Here is a 22349-nt window from a genome sequence, read left to right as displayed (position 1 = left end):
GGCCCAACTCAGTTCCCTTGCAGGCCCCAGCCTCCAAAATCCAAGGCTGATTTGAATTTAACCTTTGATGCCCCCCTTCAAGCATGCACCCCACATTTCTGCCCAGGTATAGATGTTGCCCTTTTACCTGTATAAATGTCAGGAAACCAGTCTATACCCATAACAGAACAAAAGCTGGGTGCACATAGACTGGTTTAAGAATGGCGGGACACAGTCTAAGATTTGCCCCCCCACCAAAGGGCGAACGTGCCTTCTGTTCACTGCTGATCTAAACTACGCCACTTACAGAAAACCATGCAACTTAGATCGATTCCACCTCAAGCTTTTTGAATGTCTGTACATATCCTCATAGGATCTTAGGAAAGCAGGGCTGGAAGGGAATTCAGGAGATTGCATCTAGTCCAGCCCCCTGCTCAAGGCAGGATCATCCCTTACTAAACCATCCTATACAAATGTTTGTCTAATCAGGTCTTAAAAATCCAAAAACAGCCCCACTTGAGATAAGAACCCAGCAGACCCTGTATGCTCACAGAGTTGAAGGAGAGACTGATTTTTCCAGCTTGGGCCTGTCTGGGAAAGCCCAGTGACCAATGGCAAGCTGGGGTGGGCACAAACAAGCAGGACAAAATGGGATCGGGCCTATCTGGTTAATGAGACTGAAACGAATGGCATCTCCATTGTGTGGAAGGAAGAAGGCAGGGGCAGCAAGAAAGCAAAGCCAGCACCTGCTTATTCCTAACTGGTGAAAGGGATTTTGGAATTTCAGTTTTGCAAGTTTCTTCATTTACAAAGGAGCCCAAGCTCCAGCTGAGGGCTTCCTATTATAGGTCCCTCCTCTGCCTTCCCAGCCATAATACTTGAATTAAGGGGAGTGACTAATATCTGTCATGCGTGGCTCTGTCTCTTCCTCACCCTCTCCCCAGCGGGAGGTTATATAGCAATCTGCTTTGGTAGAGGTTTCTTCCCAGCAGAGCTGGTAAGGTTTGTTCCCAAGGCAGTGTGTTTCTCACGCTTGAGACCCACCCTGCCAGTCTTTTGCACAGGCAAGGTTTATCTTATTGTAGGTTTATCGTATGGCAATGTATGTCTTCCTTTGCACCTGGGAAATGAAGCTGTTGACTGTGTTCTTCATCTCAGAGCATTAGCTTCACTTACTGATGTGCCTGGCATAGACCCAGAGCACCGGGAAGGTAAGGGTCCATGCTGAAGCATCTTCTATATTAGCACATTAGTGCAGTCTGAAAGGGTAACTTCCGCACCGCAATGCCTAGCTAATCCTCAGTTCTCCCTATGACATGAGGAAAGGTCTTCCCCTTTAAATTGCCCATTTATCTAATAAAGAATTTGCTAACAAAATATCATTTGCTCGTTAGAGTGCGGGGCCCTGCTCTGCTGATGAAGCATTGTCTTTGTCAGTTGTCTCCTCCTGCCTCTAACCACACATGAAAGAGCCAACCTTCATTTTTGTTCAAACTGCTTATTAAAATCACAATAGCATCTATTTCCATGATGAGAAAGTGCATTCTGTGATATAATTAGTGGTGTAATTAAGATATTTGCAAGCCATGAGCATTACCCGCTATGATCAAGGTAGTCTTGCAAGAAAACAAATGACCATTGTATTGCTGGAATATACAGGTATAGGTATAGATAATATTCTAGTAATAATAATATGTATTCTAGTAATTCAGTGGTCATTTGTTTTAACTGTATTATTAGAATATATATAGACATATATTCTATATTTTAGAATGTACATAGTCTAGTAATACATATAATAATATATATTTTAGTAATTCAATGTTCATTTGTTTTCACTGTATTACTAGAATATTTATCTATACACCCATACATTCATACATACATATACACACGTTTTCTATCATTCTAGATCTAGTAAATATTAGAATTTACTAATACTAATACTAGTATTTACTAGTAAATACTAAAATCTAGTAAAATATTCTAGATATATTCTATATTATAATATGTATTCTAGATATATGTATTCTAGTAATACAATGGTGATTTGTATATCATTTTGAGGCATCATATATTAGACATTTTATCACTGCAAGCAATAGATGCACAGAAAAGAAACAAGCTACGAGCTGCCTTAAACCTTTATAATTCATGTTTTGATGCTCACTGTTTACAGGTTTTCATCTGTTATACATAGGCTCAGCTCCCATTTATCACATTGCAAGTTGCGTCTCTGCATTGCATGATGTCTCCCTGCCCTTGTGCTGCAGAACAAGGTGACGGGGGGTCTCTGACATGGCAGGATGATGCCTATGCCCGTTTCAGCTCTCATCCCTTTCTCGGCCTTTCATATCCTTGCAACGCGGTTTGGTCACAATGCAACTTCCCAGGAGCAGATGCCTCCATCCCGCACCGTCTCGTCTGTGCCTCTCCTTAGAGAACAGTGCAGTTCTCCCCTCCTTGGGCACCTGCATACTATTACTTAGACTACAGTGGTATTAATAAAACATGGAAGAAGAAATGAAATGAAAACAGCAGCAGCAGTTTGTGCACCTTTCTCTCAACTTTCCCTTCCCTCAAACCATCTAGGTCAACCAACTAGTCATGGTAGGAGGGAAGAAGGTTAAGTGAATAATTCATAGCTTGTGAAAGCAGTTTCTTCCCCTAGCCCTTTGGCCTGACTGGCACTTGCTCTTGCTCTCTAGACAGACACTCTGACTCAGGTCACTTCCTCCTTCCCCAAATGGTTGCCTGAAGTCTAACACAAAACAGAGGATGGTATAAAGACCATTTCATTCTTCACCATCACACGCTCATCCCCCATCATGATTAATAGCTGCCTTTCAAATGTGTATTGACCTGGCTCAGATATCTCTTTATCATAGCCCATCTTTGCCGGCTGCTGCTTTATCATCTTTTCCAAAGGAGTTGCCCCCTCTTTGGATATAAACTATGCGTTATGTACAGGGTCCCTCTGTAACGGGCAGGGATGATGCATGTTGGAGTTTCAAAACTTCACAGAAATTGGAGAATGAAACAAATCTTAAATAACATGGTGTCTCTCCTTCCTGCCTATGCAACAGGCTTCCTTTCAATGGTCTTTGTAAAGGATAGTGTTCTGTCTTCTGTTGTGTCAGAGTTGATGGTAGTTTTACAAAGAGTTTAGATGATGAATTTGTATAGGATTATTTGGACAGGGATGATCCTACCTCAGGCCAGGGGTTGGACTAGATGACCCAGGGTAGTCCCTTTCAGACTGACTTCTATACAACTTTATGATGCTCCAAGTACCTTGTTTCCTCTTGATGCCAGTCAAATACAGTCATAGATTTCATTCTCTCTCTCTCGCTCACTGAAGTAGATGGTAATGTCATTGCTGATGATAATATCTTCCTACATGTCATTATGCATGCCAATAGGCATTTGTGACTCCCTAAAAGATGGTAACCCTTCCCTACCTCCTTGTCTGGGCTGACTCAAATGGCTCCCTCTCTTTCCTTGGCAGAGTGCAGAGTCCCATCCTTTCTCCATTGTGACCAGTAGAGCCCTTGTCCAAGCTTGGTGATCTCTTCCTAGACCACTGCGGGCTCATCAGCCAAAGTCTCCTTGCCTGTCCTATCATGACCTCCTACAGTCCATTCAAAGTGCTGCTGCTCACATCATGGCATTGAAAACTGTATGCCTAGCTGTTGCCCGATGCAAGCATGCATGGTATTTGGGATATAGGTCAAGTAGAAGTAATTTTTGCACTGTTCTAACTCCATTCGTGCCCTTTCCAAAATCTCTTTTTCAGCTTCTCTGCTCAGATGTAAAGAACATTACTGTGTGAGGAGCTCTGGCCTGCCAGCTGCTAGCCTGCTTTCGGTACACATGCTAGCTCACTTTAAAACAGGCCAGATACATCAGCATTGATGACCCGTGTGCCAGGAGAATGCATCCTTGCAAACAGAAGGCTATTCTGCATATTTAGGGCTCTTTCCCTGGCATCATACCTGAAGATGAGGGATGTCTTATAGTTCAAACCCAAGACTAAAGTTGTGATCTAGATCTAGCTCATGCCTCTGCTTTGAACTCTGTACGTGATCAAGGCATTAGTCAAACTCTCTCCCTCTTCAACTTGGGGCTAATAATACCACCCCACATGCATGGGTATTCTCACTATGGCTTACGAGCCCCCCCCCCGTAGCAACGTGAGTAGCAGCACTGGTTTCAATGGATGCAGTATTGGATGCAACAGTGCTGATTACAGTGGATGCAATACTGGATGCAACAGTGCTGCTGACAGTGGATGCAATATTGTTTGGCACTGCCCTAATTACTGGTACAACTCTCCCCTTGCACAGATACAGTCAGGTGGCTATAAAGATGGCTATGCGGTTACAGAGCAGCCCTAACCTTGGTATAGCAGCTGGCTCTTCTTGCAGGGCAATAGGCTGTAAGATGGTTTGCACACGTGTGCTCGTCTATCTGCGTACCGCTTTCATTGCAGCATCGTAACCGTTTGCTGGGGCAAAGCGGCGCTGCTGTTGTGTCTAGATAAGGCCTTTAGCAGTGCTCTGAGATCCGCCTGGTCCTCAAAGGACAGATCGGTGCTTTGGGATGCAGAGCTCGGCACCGAGGCTCGTCCCCCGGCCGTGCTCCTGTCGCCGAGCGAGTGAGGCAATGCATTTCCTTGGGAGGCAGGTTATGGCTGATGGGGGGTGTTCAGGATGAGCATGAGCATCCTCAGCCTCTGTCATTGTGAGCAGCGTCGCCTGTGATACGGGAGACGTGCTGCTATCGCTCTGAGCCTGGCTGGATCCCTCCAGACTCTCCTTATGCCATAGCAACACCTGCTGGGAGTGGGAGGCTGGAGCAATCGCAGCTCTGCTCGGCCGACGCGTGGCAGAGCTTATCCCCTGCCCTCAGCCGGCTCGCTCCCGGGGCCCCCGCCCCGATGTACATGGGGCTTCAGGAGGAAGCGATGTCGGTGCTTCCCTGCTTCCTGTAGAGGCCCTGAAATCCTGCACATCTATTCTAACTAAGCCGTGCCAGTGCGTCGTCCCCCCTGCCAGCACACAAGGGTGTTAATAAGTTGTCAGTTATCCTGGAAATCATAGCTTCTGATTTATAATGTGAGGTCTACCCGTGGCATTGAAGCATGTCACTGTGGGAGAGGAAGTAGCTTATTAGATTCCGCCCCCCCCCCTTAAAGCTTTTCTCTCTCTCCGTCTTGATGCTAACACAGTCCCTGCCATCTTAGTACCTGAGCCTCGTGCACTTATTTTCACAGCATCTCACTAGGTAGGGTAGTACCGCTCCTCCTGTTTCCCCGGCAGGAAACTGAGGCACCGAGGAGAGACTTACGGGGCTTACGCCAGATCAGAAGGGAAGTCTGGGAATCGGGTCCTAGGCAGGGTGCACTGACCGCTTGCACTGTCCAGCCAGGATGGGCTGCTGTCGCACGCCGGCATGGTGCAGGCGCCAGGCTGTGCGAAGTGCATCCCACCCGGGTCTATTCCTGGTCACTGGTTACAGCCTCTGCATTTCCCAGCCATGGCCCTGGGTGCAGAATTAGAGTCTGAGCCCCTTCTTGACCAGCAGAAACCCAGCTCTCCTGCCCTTTCCTATTCGGGGTGCATAGCATCGTACACGTACCCAAATACAGCGTTCTGCCACTCTCCCCATCCCGGGACTGAGGTCCGTGGCACCACAGTGCACAAAACCCTTTATCGCAGGTGAGCTCTTGGGATGCAAACATCCTCGGTACTGGCCTCCGCGCTCGGGGACACATCTCGACAGCATAGCAACTAGGCAAGCTAATACGTTTTGTTCCCCTTGTGCTGGATTTCCCCATATGTGGGAACTGACAGTTTAACCAGATTCACAGAGGGACTGGACAAATTCTTGGAGGAAAGAATTTGTAATTATGGAGCCTGGGAGTGAGGGATACGGCCTTTGAATCAGACCTTCCTAGGCCTTAAATGCTGGAGGCTGCAGGTGGGAGAGGAACAGGTCAAAAAAAAACCCTGGTTAGACCCGGGTCACTCTCCCTTGCAGCCTCCAGCCTCTGCCCCATGTGACAGGCCTATTTGTTGCTTAAGGGACCGGGGTCAGTGCTCACTAAGAAATGTTGTAAGTCTCCCTTCGAAGGGAGCTCGCTGGGTAAGCGACAGATAATTCCCTGGAACAAATCAAAATAAAACAGGGATGGGGGTGAGGACGTCGGCTTAAAACGAGTGGCCCATGCTGGACAGTGAACGAGTCCAAAGAGCCAGGGGACACTGCCCGGTAATAGGCTGCCCAGAGACAGGCTTGGACCAGGGGCAGGAAAGCAGCCCCACAGTCCCTGGGGGTCCTCCTAGGCAGAGCCGCCTTGCCGGTGAGATGGATGGATAGCTTAGCCAGGGCCAGGAGCAGGTGGACCGGGAGGTCCCGGACTTGGTAGGGCTGCGGATGTGGAGTGCCTCTATAAACAGAGAAGTGAAGCCAGGATTTCAGCAAGTTGTGCTGGCGGAGCGGGGAAAGGGCGCACTCCAGGTAGGCATGTGCCAGGGTCTCTCTGCTCATAGACGGGGCGGTGTTGGCGGTGTCCGTAAACCACACCGGATACATGCCTATAGTGAAGCCTTCATGGAGGAGCCACCAGCCAGGGTCCCCGGTGGCACGCAGAATTGAGATGAAGTACAGACGTGTCCAAGAAGGACCAATAAATGGCGGTTCTTGTGTTCTTACGTTGGAGGAACGGCATCGAAATAAATCACCTTGGAGTACTTGCCGTGCTGCTGGATCCTTCTGTTAGATCAGCCTCACTGCTATGATAATGCCGGGTGTGTTAATTAGAGGCTCATTTCACACCCAACCTTTCAGCCCCTTGGGAGCCACGTGCCACTCTGGGCCCTATCGTCTTCTCGCCGTGCCCTTCAGCTGGCGTGGCCTGCCATCACGCGCGCGCGTCTGCGCCGTGCCGTGCGTGGCAAGAGCTCCATGCAGACTCTTCTAAGGAGCACCAAACTTTCTGAGCGGCAGCCTGCGATGCCAGGCCTCCACGCGAGTCTCAGAGGCGAGCCAAGTCATTCGCAGGGTCATCGCAACACGGTGTGCAATTTCACACATCCATGCCTCCTCTGACAGTAAGCAACAGTCTTTTGTTTCTACAACGTGCGTGCGATCGCACATGGAGCTGCCTTGCTCGTGTGTCTCATCTGTCCCCTGCTCACCCTGGGTCTCGCTGTGCGGGAGGTTGAAAGGGCCAGCGAAACGCCGCAGAAACGGGCATTACTTCAGCTTAATTTCCTCCCGTCCTTTTAGGAAAGCGTCCCCTTCCTTCCTTCCTTCCTGGCCCTTGCCAGGCTGTTTTATTTTCCCTTTGCGTGGATAGTTGAAGGCATTGTTATGTGTACTACTGGGCAGAGCAGGGCACGAACGCTGCGTGTCCCCGGAGCGGGCTGGGGGTGGCGAGCGGCGACCGCCAGCAGTGTCGGCAGGACCTTTTCACAGGGGGTGCACGTGCATCCGCGTGCACCCCCTGCATATTGCCAATGGAGCAGGGTAGGAATCATTTATTCATAGAGGGCTTTGGTCAGTACGACCGCGTGGCCAGGTGTCCCGACTGCATGACGGCATGTTGTGTAATACTGCAAAGGTGTCTGTCACGGTGTGATGTTATGACGTAATGCTTTTCATTTGATGGTGATTTGCCTGCCTTTGCTTTGCCTATTGGACCTGAACCCCGGAGGGGCCAGCTTTTTGTACCGCAATCTCCTGAATAAAGTAGCTAAAAAGTCAAAGTCCTTCCTTCCTTTCGAGTTATGAAACATAGCCACTATTGTTAGAAATTACCCACGGCTTAGTTTCTCAAGGTAAAAGTAGTACAGTGATCAGAATTGCTCAAGTCAAGGGAAGTACCAGAGACAACTTCACCCCATCAGAAGGTTTTTTGCAGAAACAGGCTGGTTTTCATGAAATGGTCGCTGGGAAAGTTTCTCAGGGCTGAGCGGAATTGCTGCTGGGAGCAAAGACCCACTGCAGAGAAAGGGAAAAACCAGTATAGAGGTTAGGATATAGGTAAGACTCCAGCTGAAGTTCAGGCAAGATAGAGGGGCCCGTCCCTGAGTCTCCCCCACCCTTGATCAAGAGTCTCAGCACTGAGCTCAGTGCTATGGTCTTTCATCTGGCAGGGGAGGTAGCAGGATCACCACCACGGTGGAGGTAGTATCAGTCCAGATAGTTTTGCTGTACCTGGAAAAGGAGATTCCCTTCTCCCTCACCTCGAATGTCTTTGCGCAGCTGCGGTTGGAGACTTGTCCGCTGCACTGGGGGCAGGCAGCCCTACGAGAGTCTACTATAGCTTTCCAATGGGAGGATCTAAGCTACATGCTTTATTTTATGGAGATGGGGGGTTTCTCCCTAGCTTCCTGCTTTGGCCTTTTGGCTAAGAGCAAGCGAGGCTCAGCAGCATCTGAGCCCCCAGACTTCCAGGCTTGGGGCTTGCACGTGGGATACCTGCCGTGGATTTAGGAGCATTGGAGCCCCAGGCTGATGAGTCTGGGAGATAATATGGTTGCTGTTGGTAATACCACATGGGCCTGAATGACTGAGCGCTGCCCAGGGGATGGAATTTGGGACTGATTTGACTAATTTGGCCTGAGACACAAAATTAAAATAATAATAATAATAATAATAATAATAATGCTGTGGTCTTTCACTGTTTCATTTGTCATGAAAAAACTAAATATGAAAAGTCTTGGTTCCATTCTTCACATCGGTGGAAACAGATGCTGACATGGGTGGATCTAGGATTTTTAAAGGGGTGTGGGGGTGGGGGGACCACATGATGTGGCCTATCATCCCATAAAACAGCATCTTTTTCTCCAGTAACATTGAAACTAGAAGCTGCACTAATATGCTAGGGGGCTAGTGCTATATATTTAGTTTAAGATCAAAGCAAAAAGCAAATATAGCTATTGGGATGTGAGCTAATCTGCTGGAGTTATATATGCAATTAAAAAACCATACAGACTAGGCAAAATAGAGTCAAAGGATATTGTATCATTAGCCCTGTAGTCATCATATTAAATGTGCATCTCTTATTCACTTTCACAAAACAAAATCTGGCCTGCTTGATTGTCTTGACAGTGTCTGCAGTTCTTTACTGTCAGTCATTTCTACATCAGAGTTAATATGACCACACCTGAGCTAAGGTTTTTAGCTAGAGCTAAAAACTGTCTGCAGGGCTGGGAAATACAAGAGAGGCATTACCAGGAAGCCCTAACAGACAGCAACACCGCAGAGGAAAGGATAGTTTGAAAGTGAAACCTCAAGAGCATAAAAAAGAAGAAAAGGTCATTGATACCCATGAAGTGGAGAGAATAACAGGGATCAGGGAGATGAAAATGCATCATGAAGTCGATTGAGTCCCTCAGTGCTGACTGACTAGAAATGCCTTTTCCCCTCCCAGACAGATGGTTTTAAACCTTGGGAGGTGCAGGAGTCAAAGGAGGGGAGGGGGGCCATTGCACCCTGTACCCCCACCCCTGGATCCGCCCTTGGATGCTGAATTTTGTGTTTCTTTGGAAATGGGATTCTTGCTTTCTGCTCAGCTCCAACCAGTAACATAAAGAAGGGGATCCGGCCTCTCGCCCTGCAAGTAGCCAACCACATGAGAAAGCACGGGTTGTTTAGAGGATGTTCTGGTATAAGGAGCCGGGATCCATTCCCTCTTGAGCACAGTTTTTACTCCCTTTTCACAGCTGGATGCTTAGGAGCTACAATATGAAAGCAATTAAGCTACTTGGAAATGTGATCATATCAGTGCCGCGTCCTCTCACCTGCACCCATGTGCCATGTCCACCTGCTGCATGGCCACCCATCGTTAGCCAAGATGGGGAGCTCTTTAGGTAAGGGACTGTGTCTCTGCCCCGTGCACGGCTTAGCTCTGAACCACTCTAGGTTCTCAATATTTGAATAATAATATCTTATTTTCTTACAGATTTGGGGGAGGGGGAAGAGACAAAACGCCTGTTTCTCTGGATGGCAAATGCATCCACATGGCTAATATTTTTTTTGCAGAAGGCAAGAGCACTATAGAGTCCCTGGTGCTCCGGTGGTCCCTGATGGCAAGTCACAAGCATCGCACGAGAGGTGATTCTTTGTAGCCATTGTGATTCCAGAAGTGAAATGTAATGCAGAAATAACACGTGCATGGGTCATGCAATGTGCATTTGGGACAGCCTCAAAGGTACAAGGCAGGGCAGGGTGGCCCCTTACAGACCCATTGAGAGAATCAGGCTGCAGCCTCCCCCATCAGACGCTATGCCCCCAGCTGACTTCCTGCCCGGGGCAGGGGGCTGCACTCAACGATCTTCCGAGGTCCCTTCCAGCCCTGACATCCATGAAATCTGTGATTCAAGGTGCTTGGTTAATGCTCAGTAAGAAGACCTCTCACTGGTTTTATCTCCCTGCTCTTCCCTTCTCTACCCATGCTGCTTCTGCCTTTCTGGCAGGATGCTGGGACACCACCAGGCCTTTAGCAGCAGAGGGTTACGTCTATGCAGGAGGGGAAGGAAGGAAAGCCAGATGCGATCTAGGAAAAATGGCTGTGAAAAAAAATAGGTAGGTGATAGCATTAGGTCCATGGGGAGCACTGAAGCATCAGCCCCAGTTTTTTTAGTGAACTGTCTGGGGAAAGATTTGGTTGGGTCCGAGGGTTTTGTGAACGCATCTGATTTCTGATGATGAATTCGTTACGTCTGGGGTGGGAGGCACTAGAAATGAGGAGCCCGCTGTGCTGATAAGGATTGCATCTGGTGAAGATTAGCTCCTTGATGACTGATGTCTGCTGAGTTACCACTGCCGTTTGCATTTCCGTCTTCCCCTCTTTTCCGGGAGACAGCTGGGCCGTAGCGATTCCCTGGAGGAAGGATGCTTTATCACCCGCCCTGTCTCTCCAGTGAGCGTTCGGGCAGGGAAAACCTGCCTCATGTTTGGGTTGCGTTATCCTGTTCCTCTTGCTCACTGTTCTTTGGTCTCACCCCCAACTTTGGTATATTTGGCAAAAAGGGAGAGATATCAATATATGATCTCGAGCCAGCGTGTATCTGGGACGGTGCTTATGGAGTGAGAAATGTCTTTTTCTCATGTCAACTTGCTCTTGCGAGTTCATTGCGTATGCGGAGGTGCTTGTGCGCACACTCATGTTACCTGTAGACACGTGCACAAGTGCAAGCCAACCTGATCGTGTAGAGCAGGAGAGTGGTAGAGCTGGGTGAAAAGACAGGACGCGTGCAATGAGGTTTGCTCCAAGGCGCTCAACTCTGCATCACCTGGTGTTCCCAAAAAATGGATCATGAGGCCCTAGAATTGCTTAATAATATCGGCTCCCTTTTCTGAGCTTTTTTTTGTCCTGCTGTAAAACCAAATGCTGCTGGGCAGGGTTCAAAGAGAACCTCTAAACTACTCTCAGACAGGATTTTGATGCCTGAAAATGTTCCTGTTCATAAGTCTGAAGCCCTTCTGGGCCCAACAGCGAGGTCCCATTCACGTGGGTAAGCTAAGACTCTCCCTTGCCGTCGGGTGCAAGCTCCCACCTCCTGCCTGGGGATGTGGGATAGGACTGGGCAGAAGAGATGATGCAGAAATTAATCTTGCTTGTCCTGGTTTTTGAGTGGCGGAAAGCCCGGGTTGCTTTTAAAAGGAAACAGCTGCTGCTTGGAGTATGAAGTCCCAAACAGGCAAACAGAGATGTGTGATAAATGTATTTACCACATGGTTCTTCACTTCATCTTGTGGTTATAACTTATCCCCTCCATGCAGTGCATGGGCCTGTGTTTAGATTTGACTTCCCTGGAGGCTCTCATCTACAGGTTATCTCCCTGCAAGCAAAGCAAACATTATAGGGTGCCAAATGCTGCTCTTTGCTTCTAGAAATCAGGCACGACGACAGGCACGATGTTTTGATCTGCATTAAGCCTGTGGCTAAGAGAGAAGTAAAAGCCAGGGTATAATACTAATCTAGGCATGATGAGATCGCTGCAATAATTGAACATGGCAAAAACGTTCTCGTCAGGCCTCCGGTGCTCGCAGTGCTTTGTACTTATCAAAAGTAGCTACCTGGAGTACAGAGGAAGAAGTGCCACCTCTAATGGGACTGACTGCAGAAAGCTGAGTTGAATGCTAATCCCTTTGCGGTCCAGACATTGAACTGGTGGGGATATGTTTTTTGCAGAGAGTCTCAAAACGTGTTTCTTCTGGCTGGACAGTTTCTGTCACATTATCTTTCAAGTGGGCAGACAGACTACCTGCCTAGGAAAGACTGGATACCTCTCCCGTGCAGGCTCAATCGGTGGCATCCGCATTACTATACAAAGTGGCCATGCTCCTATCAAAGGCTTACGTGACACGGGCTGGAAACAATGATTTAATCATCTCTTTACCACAGCTGTCGTGTTTTATAAATGTATTTGGTGATAATAAAAAAATAATAAGCTTTCAGCTAAGGTATTAGCAGCCTGTCTTCTTTTTTTCTCTCTCTGTCTTCAATTTATGAAGTTTCCATTGCGTTCTGAAACTTTTGTAATGATGGTCTTTAACGTACAGCACGTACACACTTGATAACACTTACAGACAATTTGGTTGTAACATGAATTTGTGATGGCAGGCTTGCTTTAAAAATTAATAACAATAAACTTGCCAAGCAATAAAGGTAGGTATAGAGATTTATCTCATGAAAATATTAGCGGCAGCACTGTTCAGTTCAGTTTACTGTTCAGTTATATGTGTGCGTGTGCATGTGTGAGTGTGTGTGCGCACGCGCATGTGTGTGTGCATGCATATATAAACAAGAGTCATTGGGTAAATGTGATGTCTTCCATGACACCAACTAAATAGTGGGAAAAAAATGTTCTTTGCAAGCTTTTGTGGGCAAACAATCTTCTTCAGGCGTAGGGAGAGTCTGCTGGTGTTTTGTGCTCCCCTGGGTGGGACAGAGTAAATACGCACACAGATACACATGTCCTGCAAATGCTAATGGTAACCCCCTCTCTTTTTTGTTTTCTTCTTTTTAATTATTGCTTCCCTTGCCATCGGAAGTCCCACCCAATTTGACTGTCCCACAAGAAAAATCACCCTTGGTCACGCGGGAAGGAGATACTATTGAACTGCAGTGCCAAGTGACCGGAAAGCCCAAACCGATCATTCTTTGGTCCAGAGCAGACAAGGAGACGGCGATGCCAGATGGATCGATGCAGATGGAGAGCTACGATGGGATACTGAGGATAGTGAACGTGTCTCGGGAGATGACAGGAACGTACAGATGTCAGACCAGTCAGTACAATGGATTCAACGTGAAGCCGAGAGAGGCCCTGGTACAGCTCATCGTGCAGTGTAAGTAAACACTTATTTCCTTCCTGTGTGTTTTCTGTGGATGAAGAGTCGATACAGTTTCCCAGTAGGCATATCGCAGCCCGAGTCTGCCCTTGATTGCATGCTTTGCCCTACTGTTATGGTTTTGCGCTTCCCCAGATTTGGGGTTTACAGTGTGAAGACATTATATCATTAAAAGGGAGAGGGCCGTCTCGTTTCTATTAGAAGGTCAGCGGCGGTGTAGCTGTCCATGTGTGTTAACGCTGATGTTGTCCAGAGGTTTCACACTCAACTTTTAGGCACAGGGGAAAACACGTGAGGGCACAGGAGCATATTTCTAAAAATACTGGCTCAGTACAGATTTTGCTTTTAGACATTATCAAGGAGGAGCGAAAGCAGAGGATACCCAGCAGGGAGTCTGGGTCTAAAATGAGCTCTCCCTCCTGCTTTGCACAAGGCATTGTTCTGATTCTGAATCTGTGAAAGCTATGTTTTTTGTTTTTTTCCCTCAAAGCATCAATCAGCCTCATTTAAGAGAAAATAAGGGAGCAACAATTTACTTTGCATGTACTAAGTTCTAGTCCGTGAGAACTGGGAGGTCTGATCTTGTTGGAGTTTGCAGAGATGCTGATCCGTTGCTGGTTAGTGACAGATGAGCTGTTTGCTAGATGTTATTTTCCATTCTGGCTCTGAAGCAATGTGGTTCTTTACTTCCACTTTTTTGTAAAGTGGCTGAGTTGCACAGCCCTCGGTAACTCCCGACTCGGGCAAAGTGGTCAGCTCTTTGCACCCGGGACCCTCCCTTACAACGTGCACGTGCAGTTCTTCGCTTGCCAGCTGGGGCCTCCAGGTACCACGGATACAAAAACTTTAGGCTTTCTTATTTTTCAAGGTCCGTTGCAAGGTTTGTTGCATATTCGCTTCTGCTTGCAATGGCATTTTGGGGTATTTTAGAGTGCACTCATGACTGATAGAGCTCGTTGCCTGTATTTCACACTTAGCTCAGCTATGTACAAGTGCACGGGTTCCTCTTTGGCAAGCCAGGTTCTTTGGGTAGATCCAATATCTCTTATTAGACCAACTGAGTAGTTGGAAAAAAGTTCTTTGCAAGAATGAACCTGCACCGGAAACAGTGATTTCCTCCTTCATTCAGACACTGGAGGGCTATCGTCTGCTGATACTTCGCCAAGTCTTTGGGCACTTCCACCCCACCGAGAGGCTACTTGTTCAGTCAAAGGAAGTGTTTTATGTTACAATGGGACCCCATCCTTGGTTATCATAACAGCATTATTATTATTCTCCAGACTGAGGCCATCTGATGCCTTAAATATGTGAGCGTGGTGCTCTTTCTCTATCTGTGGATGGAGTTGTATGTATGATGGTTAATTCTGAAGTGTGGAGTGGAGTGAAGCATCTCACTCATTCAAAAAAATGTGGCTCTTATGGACAGCAAGGGAAGCTCTCTGCGCGAACAAGCACTCGTGGCGTGGCTACTTACCAGCGTGGTCTGTACATCCCGTGGCCTTGAGGTGGTGGCGATGATTATGCAACAGCGGCAACGTTGAGCACTCTTTGCCAACAGCAAGGTCGGCCATGTCACGAGGAGTGCGTACTCAGGGAAGGTAGCGTGTTGGAGCCCCACGCTGAGATGGTACACAGGAGAGTGTTAACTGATTGAATAATGGTTGTAGCGATGGGCAGGTAAAGAAACCTGACTCCTGTTCCCTCCTCTTCCACTGACCCCCCAGCAAGCTGGTTTTTTTCTAGTTGCCTTTGCACCTTTCTACAAGTCTTGTATGCAAGACAGGCTAGGCCGTGCTGTCATCTGCAGGTTTCGGCAGCGTGCACAGTCATGGTTTCCGACTCCTGATAGGTGCGTTCGGCATTACAGCAATGCGAAATATAATGACGATCATAGCAGGAAGGCTGCCAGACAGGTCCCTCTGGCAGCTTGGATAACATCAATGTTTACCCGAGGAAGATGTCTGAGGCGAAGAGAGAGTTTGGAGATAGTCAGTTGGAAATCATTATCCAGATTGTTGGACTTTCTAGGGGAAAGGCAAACTGCACTCCAGTCTCCTTCACTATTCCCCCTTTTCTAGTAGTAAATTGAGGATCCTTGTATCTTATTTATTTCTCTGGAGCTTCCTATAGAAATGGGACCCCGATGAACCCAGGTAAAAGCAACGGACATGATGTGAAGCCTTATAGAGGGCCTATTATTATATCTGGAAGCCACAGAGATTAGGTTTATTGGGTGACAGAGGCATTTGGAAGCTCTCATGGCCCGGCGTGAGCTGCATTATCCCTGCTCTGGATGATAAGCAGTTTATCACTTTTTCTGCATCCCTTCATGTAGGTCATGTTGACCCAGAATCCTGCACAGTAAGCACACCTCAAGGGGCATTCACCACATACTTGGCTTTATACGGGTGAATCGCTGAATCTGGGCTTGGGTCAATGTTGCGCCCAATTCTGTAGACCACTCAGAAATACTGTTTTTCTCAGGCTCCACTTCCCACCCTGTTGAACAAGATGCAATAACTCCTATTAAGGTCAGTGGACATCATTAGTTTAAGGGCTCAAATAGTCGGGGATAATCTGAAAATCCAAATGACTATAATTTAGAGGAAAAAGCTCTGGTTTTCACAGGTAGTTAATGCGTTATAGAGGAGGTCAGAAAAGTGAAAGGAAAGTGGGTATCAGGTGAATATGAAAGGTACTTGCAGGGGGCTTTTCTTAATCTCCATTTGGTTAGCTTTCAAGTGACTTTATTCAGACACCAGCAAACGAGAACATCAGTGAAAATGGAGGAAGCAGGTATTATGCATGGCCGTTGATTTTTCTTCCGGTGGAGGATGGTATTCGTGTGCGTATTAATTTATAGGATTTAATTTAGCTAATCTAGGAATATTCTGTAAGATTTATTATTAGATGATTCTATAAGTAATAAATAGAAGGGGCTATTTTGTGAAACTGTTTGAATTACAGAATGATTTAATAATTTTACTCGTTACCTTGTATGTGGGGGCGTGTGTGGGGAGGCATTGGTAAGCAGCCTGGAGCTAGTTGTATATAATCCAGTACCGCAGAGCATAAAAATGATTTTTCTATTTGTGGGAAGTAGAAAACTTGGACCCTTGTGCATCTGTCTCTTTCTGTCTCCTGTTCTCTTGTCTCCTTGCCCATGCCATGTGGCTTTATTCCCATGTTACACGTTATCCAAATTTTATGTTGCAAGCTCCCTAGGCCAGAGACGTTTTGGGGATACAGGTGTATGCAGTGGGACTCTACATCAGCTTTGTGCAATTTGTGAACTTGCTCAGCAAGCTCTCCATTCCCACATCCAGGTGAGTCATAAATATTAAGCAGCACTGACCCCAAAACAGACCCTTGTGGAGTCCCACTTTAAACCTCCTGCCATTCCAAAATGCATCCATTTACAGTTATTCCTGGGTATTCAGCCCCTTCTGTATCCACCTAACAGCCATCCTGCCTAACCTGTATTTCTCTGTCTGACGTGTGACATTCATGTAGAGCTACAGCAAGTTTTCCTTCAGTCCAGATGTATTGTGCCCACCTCATTCCCTTCATCCATCAAACGACTTTCCGCCTCGGTTGGGCACGATTTATTCTTCGGAAATCCAGATGTGCTTCCTGCTACCATCTCCTCATCCTCCAGGTGTTTACAAATTGTCTGTTTTGCAGCGTGCTTCCAGGTCTCGAAGTCAGGCTGACCAGTCAGTCTGTAATTCCTCAAGTCCCTCGTTTCAAAGATGGGCACCGTGTCACCTTTGCCTGCCGCCCTAGACCTTGCAAATCCTATTGCCATCAGCTCCAAGATTTCTCCAGCCAGTTTCTTCTGCCCCTCTGGGTTGAATTGTCAGGCGTTGACTACTTAAATTCTTTTTTTTTTTCAAATGCTTTCCGGCATCCTCTTTACTTATGATCCACAGCTCCTCCCTTTCTTGGTCTGTATTCATTTAATGGGGACAATGGACACAGGGGACACAGTTTGATTATAGAAAGCTCCTCCGCTTCACAGTTCCCTACGGAGTCGGGGGTCTCTGCTGCATTGCAGTCTCATCATAGCAACAGGCCCATCTGTCTGCAAGGCGGTCTGTGTTGGGGCAGTTCTGAGTGAAGATTTTACCTGAATAAGGCTCTCCTGGTGTTCAGACTCACATGTGCCCACAAATGCAAAGGCTCTGTGCAGCTGGGGAAGCTGTTGAGAGGGTGCGTTAAGTCCTTTTTTGTGCAGGTTTTATAATACTAGTGTATTTGCATTGCATTAATGCATCCAGATCTTAACCAGCAACTGCCTGCTCTATTTCTCTCCTTCCCTTGGGAGTTTAAATATAATCACTTGGGCAGGGCAGGTCACCTTCTCTGTTTTTATTATTCAGTGTATGAGTGCAGGGTTGGGATTTTTTGGGTTTTTTGTTTTGTTTTGTTTTGTTTGTTTGGTGGGGGCGGGGGGGTTGGTTTGGGTTTTTTAAAGTGTTTTGCTCTCATTGTTTAAGTTGGATTTCCTGGGAGGATTTTGGAGAGAGACCCAGAGGTGGCTCTCTGAGCCCCTTTAGAGCAGGCAGAGATGCTGAGTCTTGTAAAATGTGTCCTCACCATCCTGGAGAGGTCATAAATGTCTCCACTGAACACAGCTCCCCTGTTGCTGGCCTAAGGACTAGTGCACGGATGTTAAGAGACTTCTTTTTTCCTTTCTTTTTTTTGTTTTTGTTTTTTTTTGTTTTACGGTGGGTAGGAGTCTCCTAGAAGGAGTCATTGCATTTAACATATATGTTAGGTTGCTTTTCTCAGCTTGGTGTGTGCTCAAAGGTTGCCTAATGCCAGCTGGAAATGGGAAAAGTATATACAGTGTAATGCATTTATTTACAGTTCTGTCCACTTGCTGTCCCCCTCTGCATCCCCACATCCAAATTCAGGTTAATAACAATTTTGGAAAATACACAGATGGAATCTTGTTGGCAGAAAAAAAAAAGGAGTTGAGAAATAATCTGAATGATCCATTTTTACTACTGGAATAGAGCAATCAACCAATAAAAATGCCAAGAGATACAATATCATAAAATGCCTGCATCATGCACCTTATCAAGTGATGATGCCAACAAGGACAGTATAGTTTTTCATGATAAGATATTGCTGTATCCGGTGCCCACGTTTTATATGTTGTAATTTTATTTTGGTGCTACATAAAATATTCTTCAGCACATAAACTGTTTTTTCAAATGTATCGGCCTCCAAGTGCTTGTAAAGCTCCCTAAAACACCAAATATATTTCATAGTAAGTTGGTTTGCAAAACAATCGACCAAAGCATGATGCATTGAATTTCCTTTTCAGTTCAGCTGCGATTTTATGTATCCTGTGCCTGCTGTCTTATAAATTACAAACAAATAATCAAATCATGCTGTTTTAGAACACTCTTTGGGATCATATCTGAAGTATAACAGAGTTCATTAGTGAGAAATATTGGGACAGATTATCATCCCCAGTGCATCACTTTAAGTATGAAGTGATTCAGTGGAATTTGAAATAGTTTCTATGCATTTACATCAGTGTGACGGGGCTCAGAAATCAGGTCAGCTTTGCCCCGATTCCATGAGACCTACATTATGAAAATAGAAAAGATCTATGCTCTGGCGGGGCTCTTTGCCAGCTCACGATGGATATATCTTCTCAGCAATTCTCCAAATGCACCTCATGAAATATTTAGTGTTAATATATTTTCATAAATCTAAAAAAAAAAAGAAAAGCAATGTTTGCTGGACTGTATCCACGTTGCCTGTTGAAAAACAGCAGACTAGACAGACAGAGACTGAACGGTCTGTCCATAATAGACTTGGTAAATCCTTCATGCTACTGCCTGACCCTCCTCATGTGAAGTCCAAGGGGGTGGAGATAGCTGTAAGTGACTTCTGGGATGTAAGGACCAGGGTAATCAGGGAGAGCAATAAAATCTACTTCTGAGACTGGAGTAATTTGCTTTGCCTGGATAGTCCACGTTAAAAGCACATTGAGATGTTTCTGCTGGTCTAATAAAAGGTGCGATACAGGTGTGCGACACACACACACTTTAAATCTATTACCGTGTTGTCCAAATATGTGAATGTTTATGTAAGTATGAGCTCCAACTGGAGTTGATACAAAGGTGAGCTACAAGGCTGATCAGGTGGAAGGAAAGCCTGTCTCACAAGAAATCTTAAAAGAACTTTGTTCATCCAAGGAAAAAATAGGCTGAAAGCAGAAGAATGATTTTAGCCACATCACAGCTTGGGCTCAAGAACAAATGGGAACCAATGGGTTTTGAATAACTTTAAGTTGGGAATTAGATGAATATTTCTAACCCCCCCCCAAAAAAAATAAAAATAAAAAAGGGCTAGTAAGAGCAAAACAAACTGAATTGGTTTAAGAAGCAGCTGTATAACTTTGTGACTAGCGGGTCCCATTCTGTCTTGGTTGTGACAAGAAGAAGCCATTCTGATAGCCCCAAAGATTGTTCCCAGTCGCCTGTTTATCAAACAAGAATGAAATAGCAGGCCTGCAGGCATGAGAATTTCAGTCTAGAACAGTGCTGGGTATCAACATCACTAAACCAAACTCTATGGCTAGGGACAGACTTTACACATAAACCGGTTTAAGTGATCAAAAATTGGTTTAAACCAGTAACAGAACAGAAGCTCAGTGCACATAAACCAGTTTCAAAATGGCTGAAACTGGTTTAAGATAAACCTGGTTGAATGTAGTATCAGACTTAACTGATTTGGGTCGAACCAATTTATGAAACTTCTGTCCCAGACTCGTTCCTGGTTTAAATTAAATCGCAGTCCCCCAGCATGCTTTCCAGCCCTGAGCTGGGCTGTCTGCTCCAGCAGAGGGTTGGTGGTGGCGGGAGAGGGAGGGGGAGGGAGAGGAGGAGGCAGGGACTGCCCACTCCCTGGCAAAACCCAGCTGGAGTCTGGGGTCAGAGGTCAGAGAGAGAGGGATTAAACCCCTCCCAGCTGCCCTGCTGCTAAACTTTCTGAAAGTTACTGCTGGCTGTCACTTTGGACTACAAATCCCAGAGGCACCTGGAAGCAGGAAGAGGAAGTGATAAGCAACCCTGCAGAGTCCTGCTGCTGTGATTCTGCACCGAAAATCCCAGAGACCTCAGGAGCAGTAGGAAGAGGAAGCGAACACATGGCTGGAGAGCCACAGGGGCATGTGGCTGCATTTTCTGAATCAAAAGTAAACGTGTGTCCAGTTGTTTCTCAGCGTAATCTCTGCAGCTTAGACAGAACCTGCAAAGACTAAGTTGATTCATCCTTGAGGTTTTTTGACAGTCTGTACTTAGCCTTTATGGCTTGACTCTCATGGTTTTGAGGAAGTTGCACGTGGCAGAGAATTGGGTCTTTTGTTCTTTTAAACAGCAAAAAGGGTCATCGTTTTGTCAGCAGTCAGCACTAAACTTCTTCATTTCACTGGCTGACACAGCCAGAGGAGTTAGTGGCATAGTTACATTAACCTTAATCCAGATCACAAGCCAAAACTCCCAGCAGTAGGCACCATCAGCACTGCTTTCATGTAAAGCTAATATTGATAAAGCAGTAACTATTGATTAACATCAGCAGCAGGGAGACCTTTGCTCTACTTATGCAACAGCGGCACACTGAACCTAAAGGTATTTGCAAGTCTTTACATAATGTTTTAATTAACTCTCCTGACACCAGCCATGTCTTTCAAGTTGATGGGTGGGAGGGGATTTCAGGATGGATCTGAGCTGAAGCATTTATTCCTGACTTTGACAATATATTTCTTAAATTGTATTTTATATTTAGAATATATTCTTAATTTCTAAAGAGGAATCTAATGGTACTGGATGAGAACCTGTAGGACAGGATAATTTCAAAGGACCATCTGAGTGTATTTTAAACAAAGAAACCAAAAAGAAAACTGGTATTTGTCCATATGGCCATATTATGTAGACTAAATCCTGAAGGTTGACACTACCGAAGCCTTAGCATTTTTTCTTCTTATGTTTGTGGTAGAGAGTTTAGTCAGCAGAGCCATGAAGCCACAATCGTTTTGCACAATACTAATTAACATTCAGGGTGGAGGTTATAGAATCAAATACGTTCGCCAGGCTGTTTGGCTCAGTACTTTCTGAATTAATTCCTGTATTGGTTATTAGCTATGAGCTATTTTATTTATTTAAGACTTTCCCCTTCCCTCTCTCGTAAGTATTTCTCTAATAGTTTGCACCTTTTTTGAAGCTTGGAACTTAAGTGAGTTTCCAGAGGCAATAAAAATGGCATGCAGACTTGTATCTTTTGAATAAATGAAATGTTCCAGGTTTCCATTATTTTTGCTTGGGTTCTACCAGTGGGCCACAAAATGCCAGTTAGATACACCCCAACATATTTTTTTTTAAATATACTGGGGTCCGTGAGATTTCAACACGCCTTTGGGCTGCCGGAGAGCCAGGCTTCCAGGTAGGTGGCTTCAGATGATGTTTTCCCAAATCGCAGCATCCAGAGCGATAGGGTCCCTGGGCTTCCCAAACTCCGGTACCTGGAGAGCCGGCTGATATGAGCGTCTAGCTGTCCTGGGGTTCATGGCTCCAAGACAAGCCGATATGGCAAGACTGCCCCACGGCCGTTAACCACCCAGCTAGTTGTATCAATTGTTCAGTGAAACTGGCTTCATCGTTGTCAGTTTTATTCAGCAGATGCCTGGATCCCAAAGAGGGTATTTTGTCATGGAAATGTCATGTATTGGCCACGCCATGTGTGCGCGGGGACAGGGAGTTGCATGGGTAAAATTCCACAACAGCTTTTAAAATGTTGAAATTTGTGGAATTGGAATTTTGTTTAATGCATTTAAAGCAATGCATCTTTGCCTTACCATTCTGAAAATAGCGACTTAACAGTTTTGTAGAAATGTTCAATAAGGATAATGACCATGATGGTAAATAAGAATGAGAACAGCAGCAACAGTAATCCAGCTAAGGTACACGTATTGCATGAGAAAT

General features: G+C 46.0%; 1 protein-coding gene across 2 annotated transcripts in view; it reads left to right on the top strand.

The window, feature by feature from the left end:
- MDGA2 (MAM domain containing glycosylphosphatidylinositol anchor 2) overlaps positions 1-22349 on the top strand; it is a 695817-nt gene that overhangs the window by 435618 nt on the left and 237850 nt on the right. For both annotated transcript variants that reach the window (XM_090034430.1, XM_090034431.1), the window contains exon 8: positions 13051-13344. In XM_090034430.1, the coding sequence (XP_089890556.1) occupies positions 13051-13344 (294 nt within the window). The remainder of the gene's footprint in view (positions 1-13050; positions 13345-22349) is intronic.

Source organism: Crocodylus siamensis, chromosome 2 (genome assembly GCF_052110815.1).
Source record: "Crocodylus siamensis isolate JL-2025a chromosome 2, ASM5211081v1, whole genome shotgun sequence".
In the NCBI taxonomy this organism is placed as follows: Eukaryota; Metazoa; Chordata; order Crocodylia; family Crocodylidae; genus Crocodylus; species Crocodylus siamensis.
The sequence above is the reverse complement of the archived record's forward strand: the minus strand, read 5'-3'. Positions and strand labels throughout refer to the sequence as shown.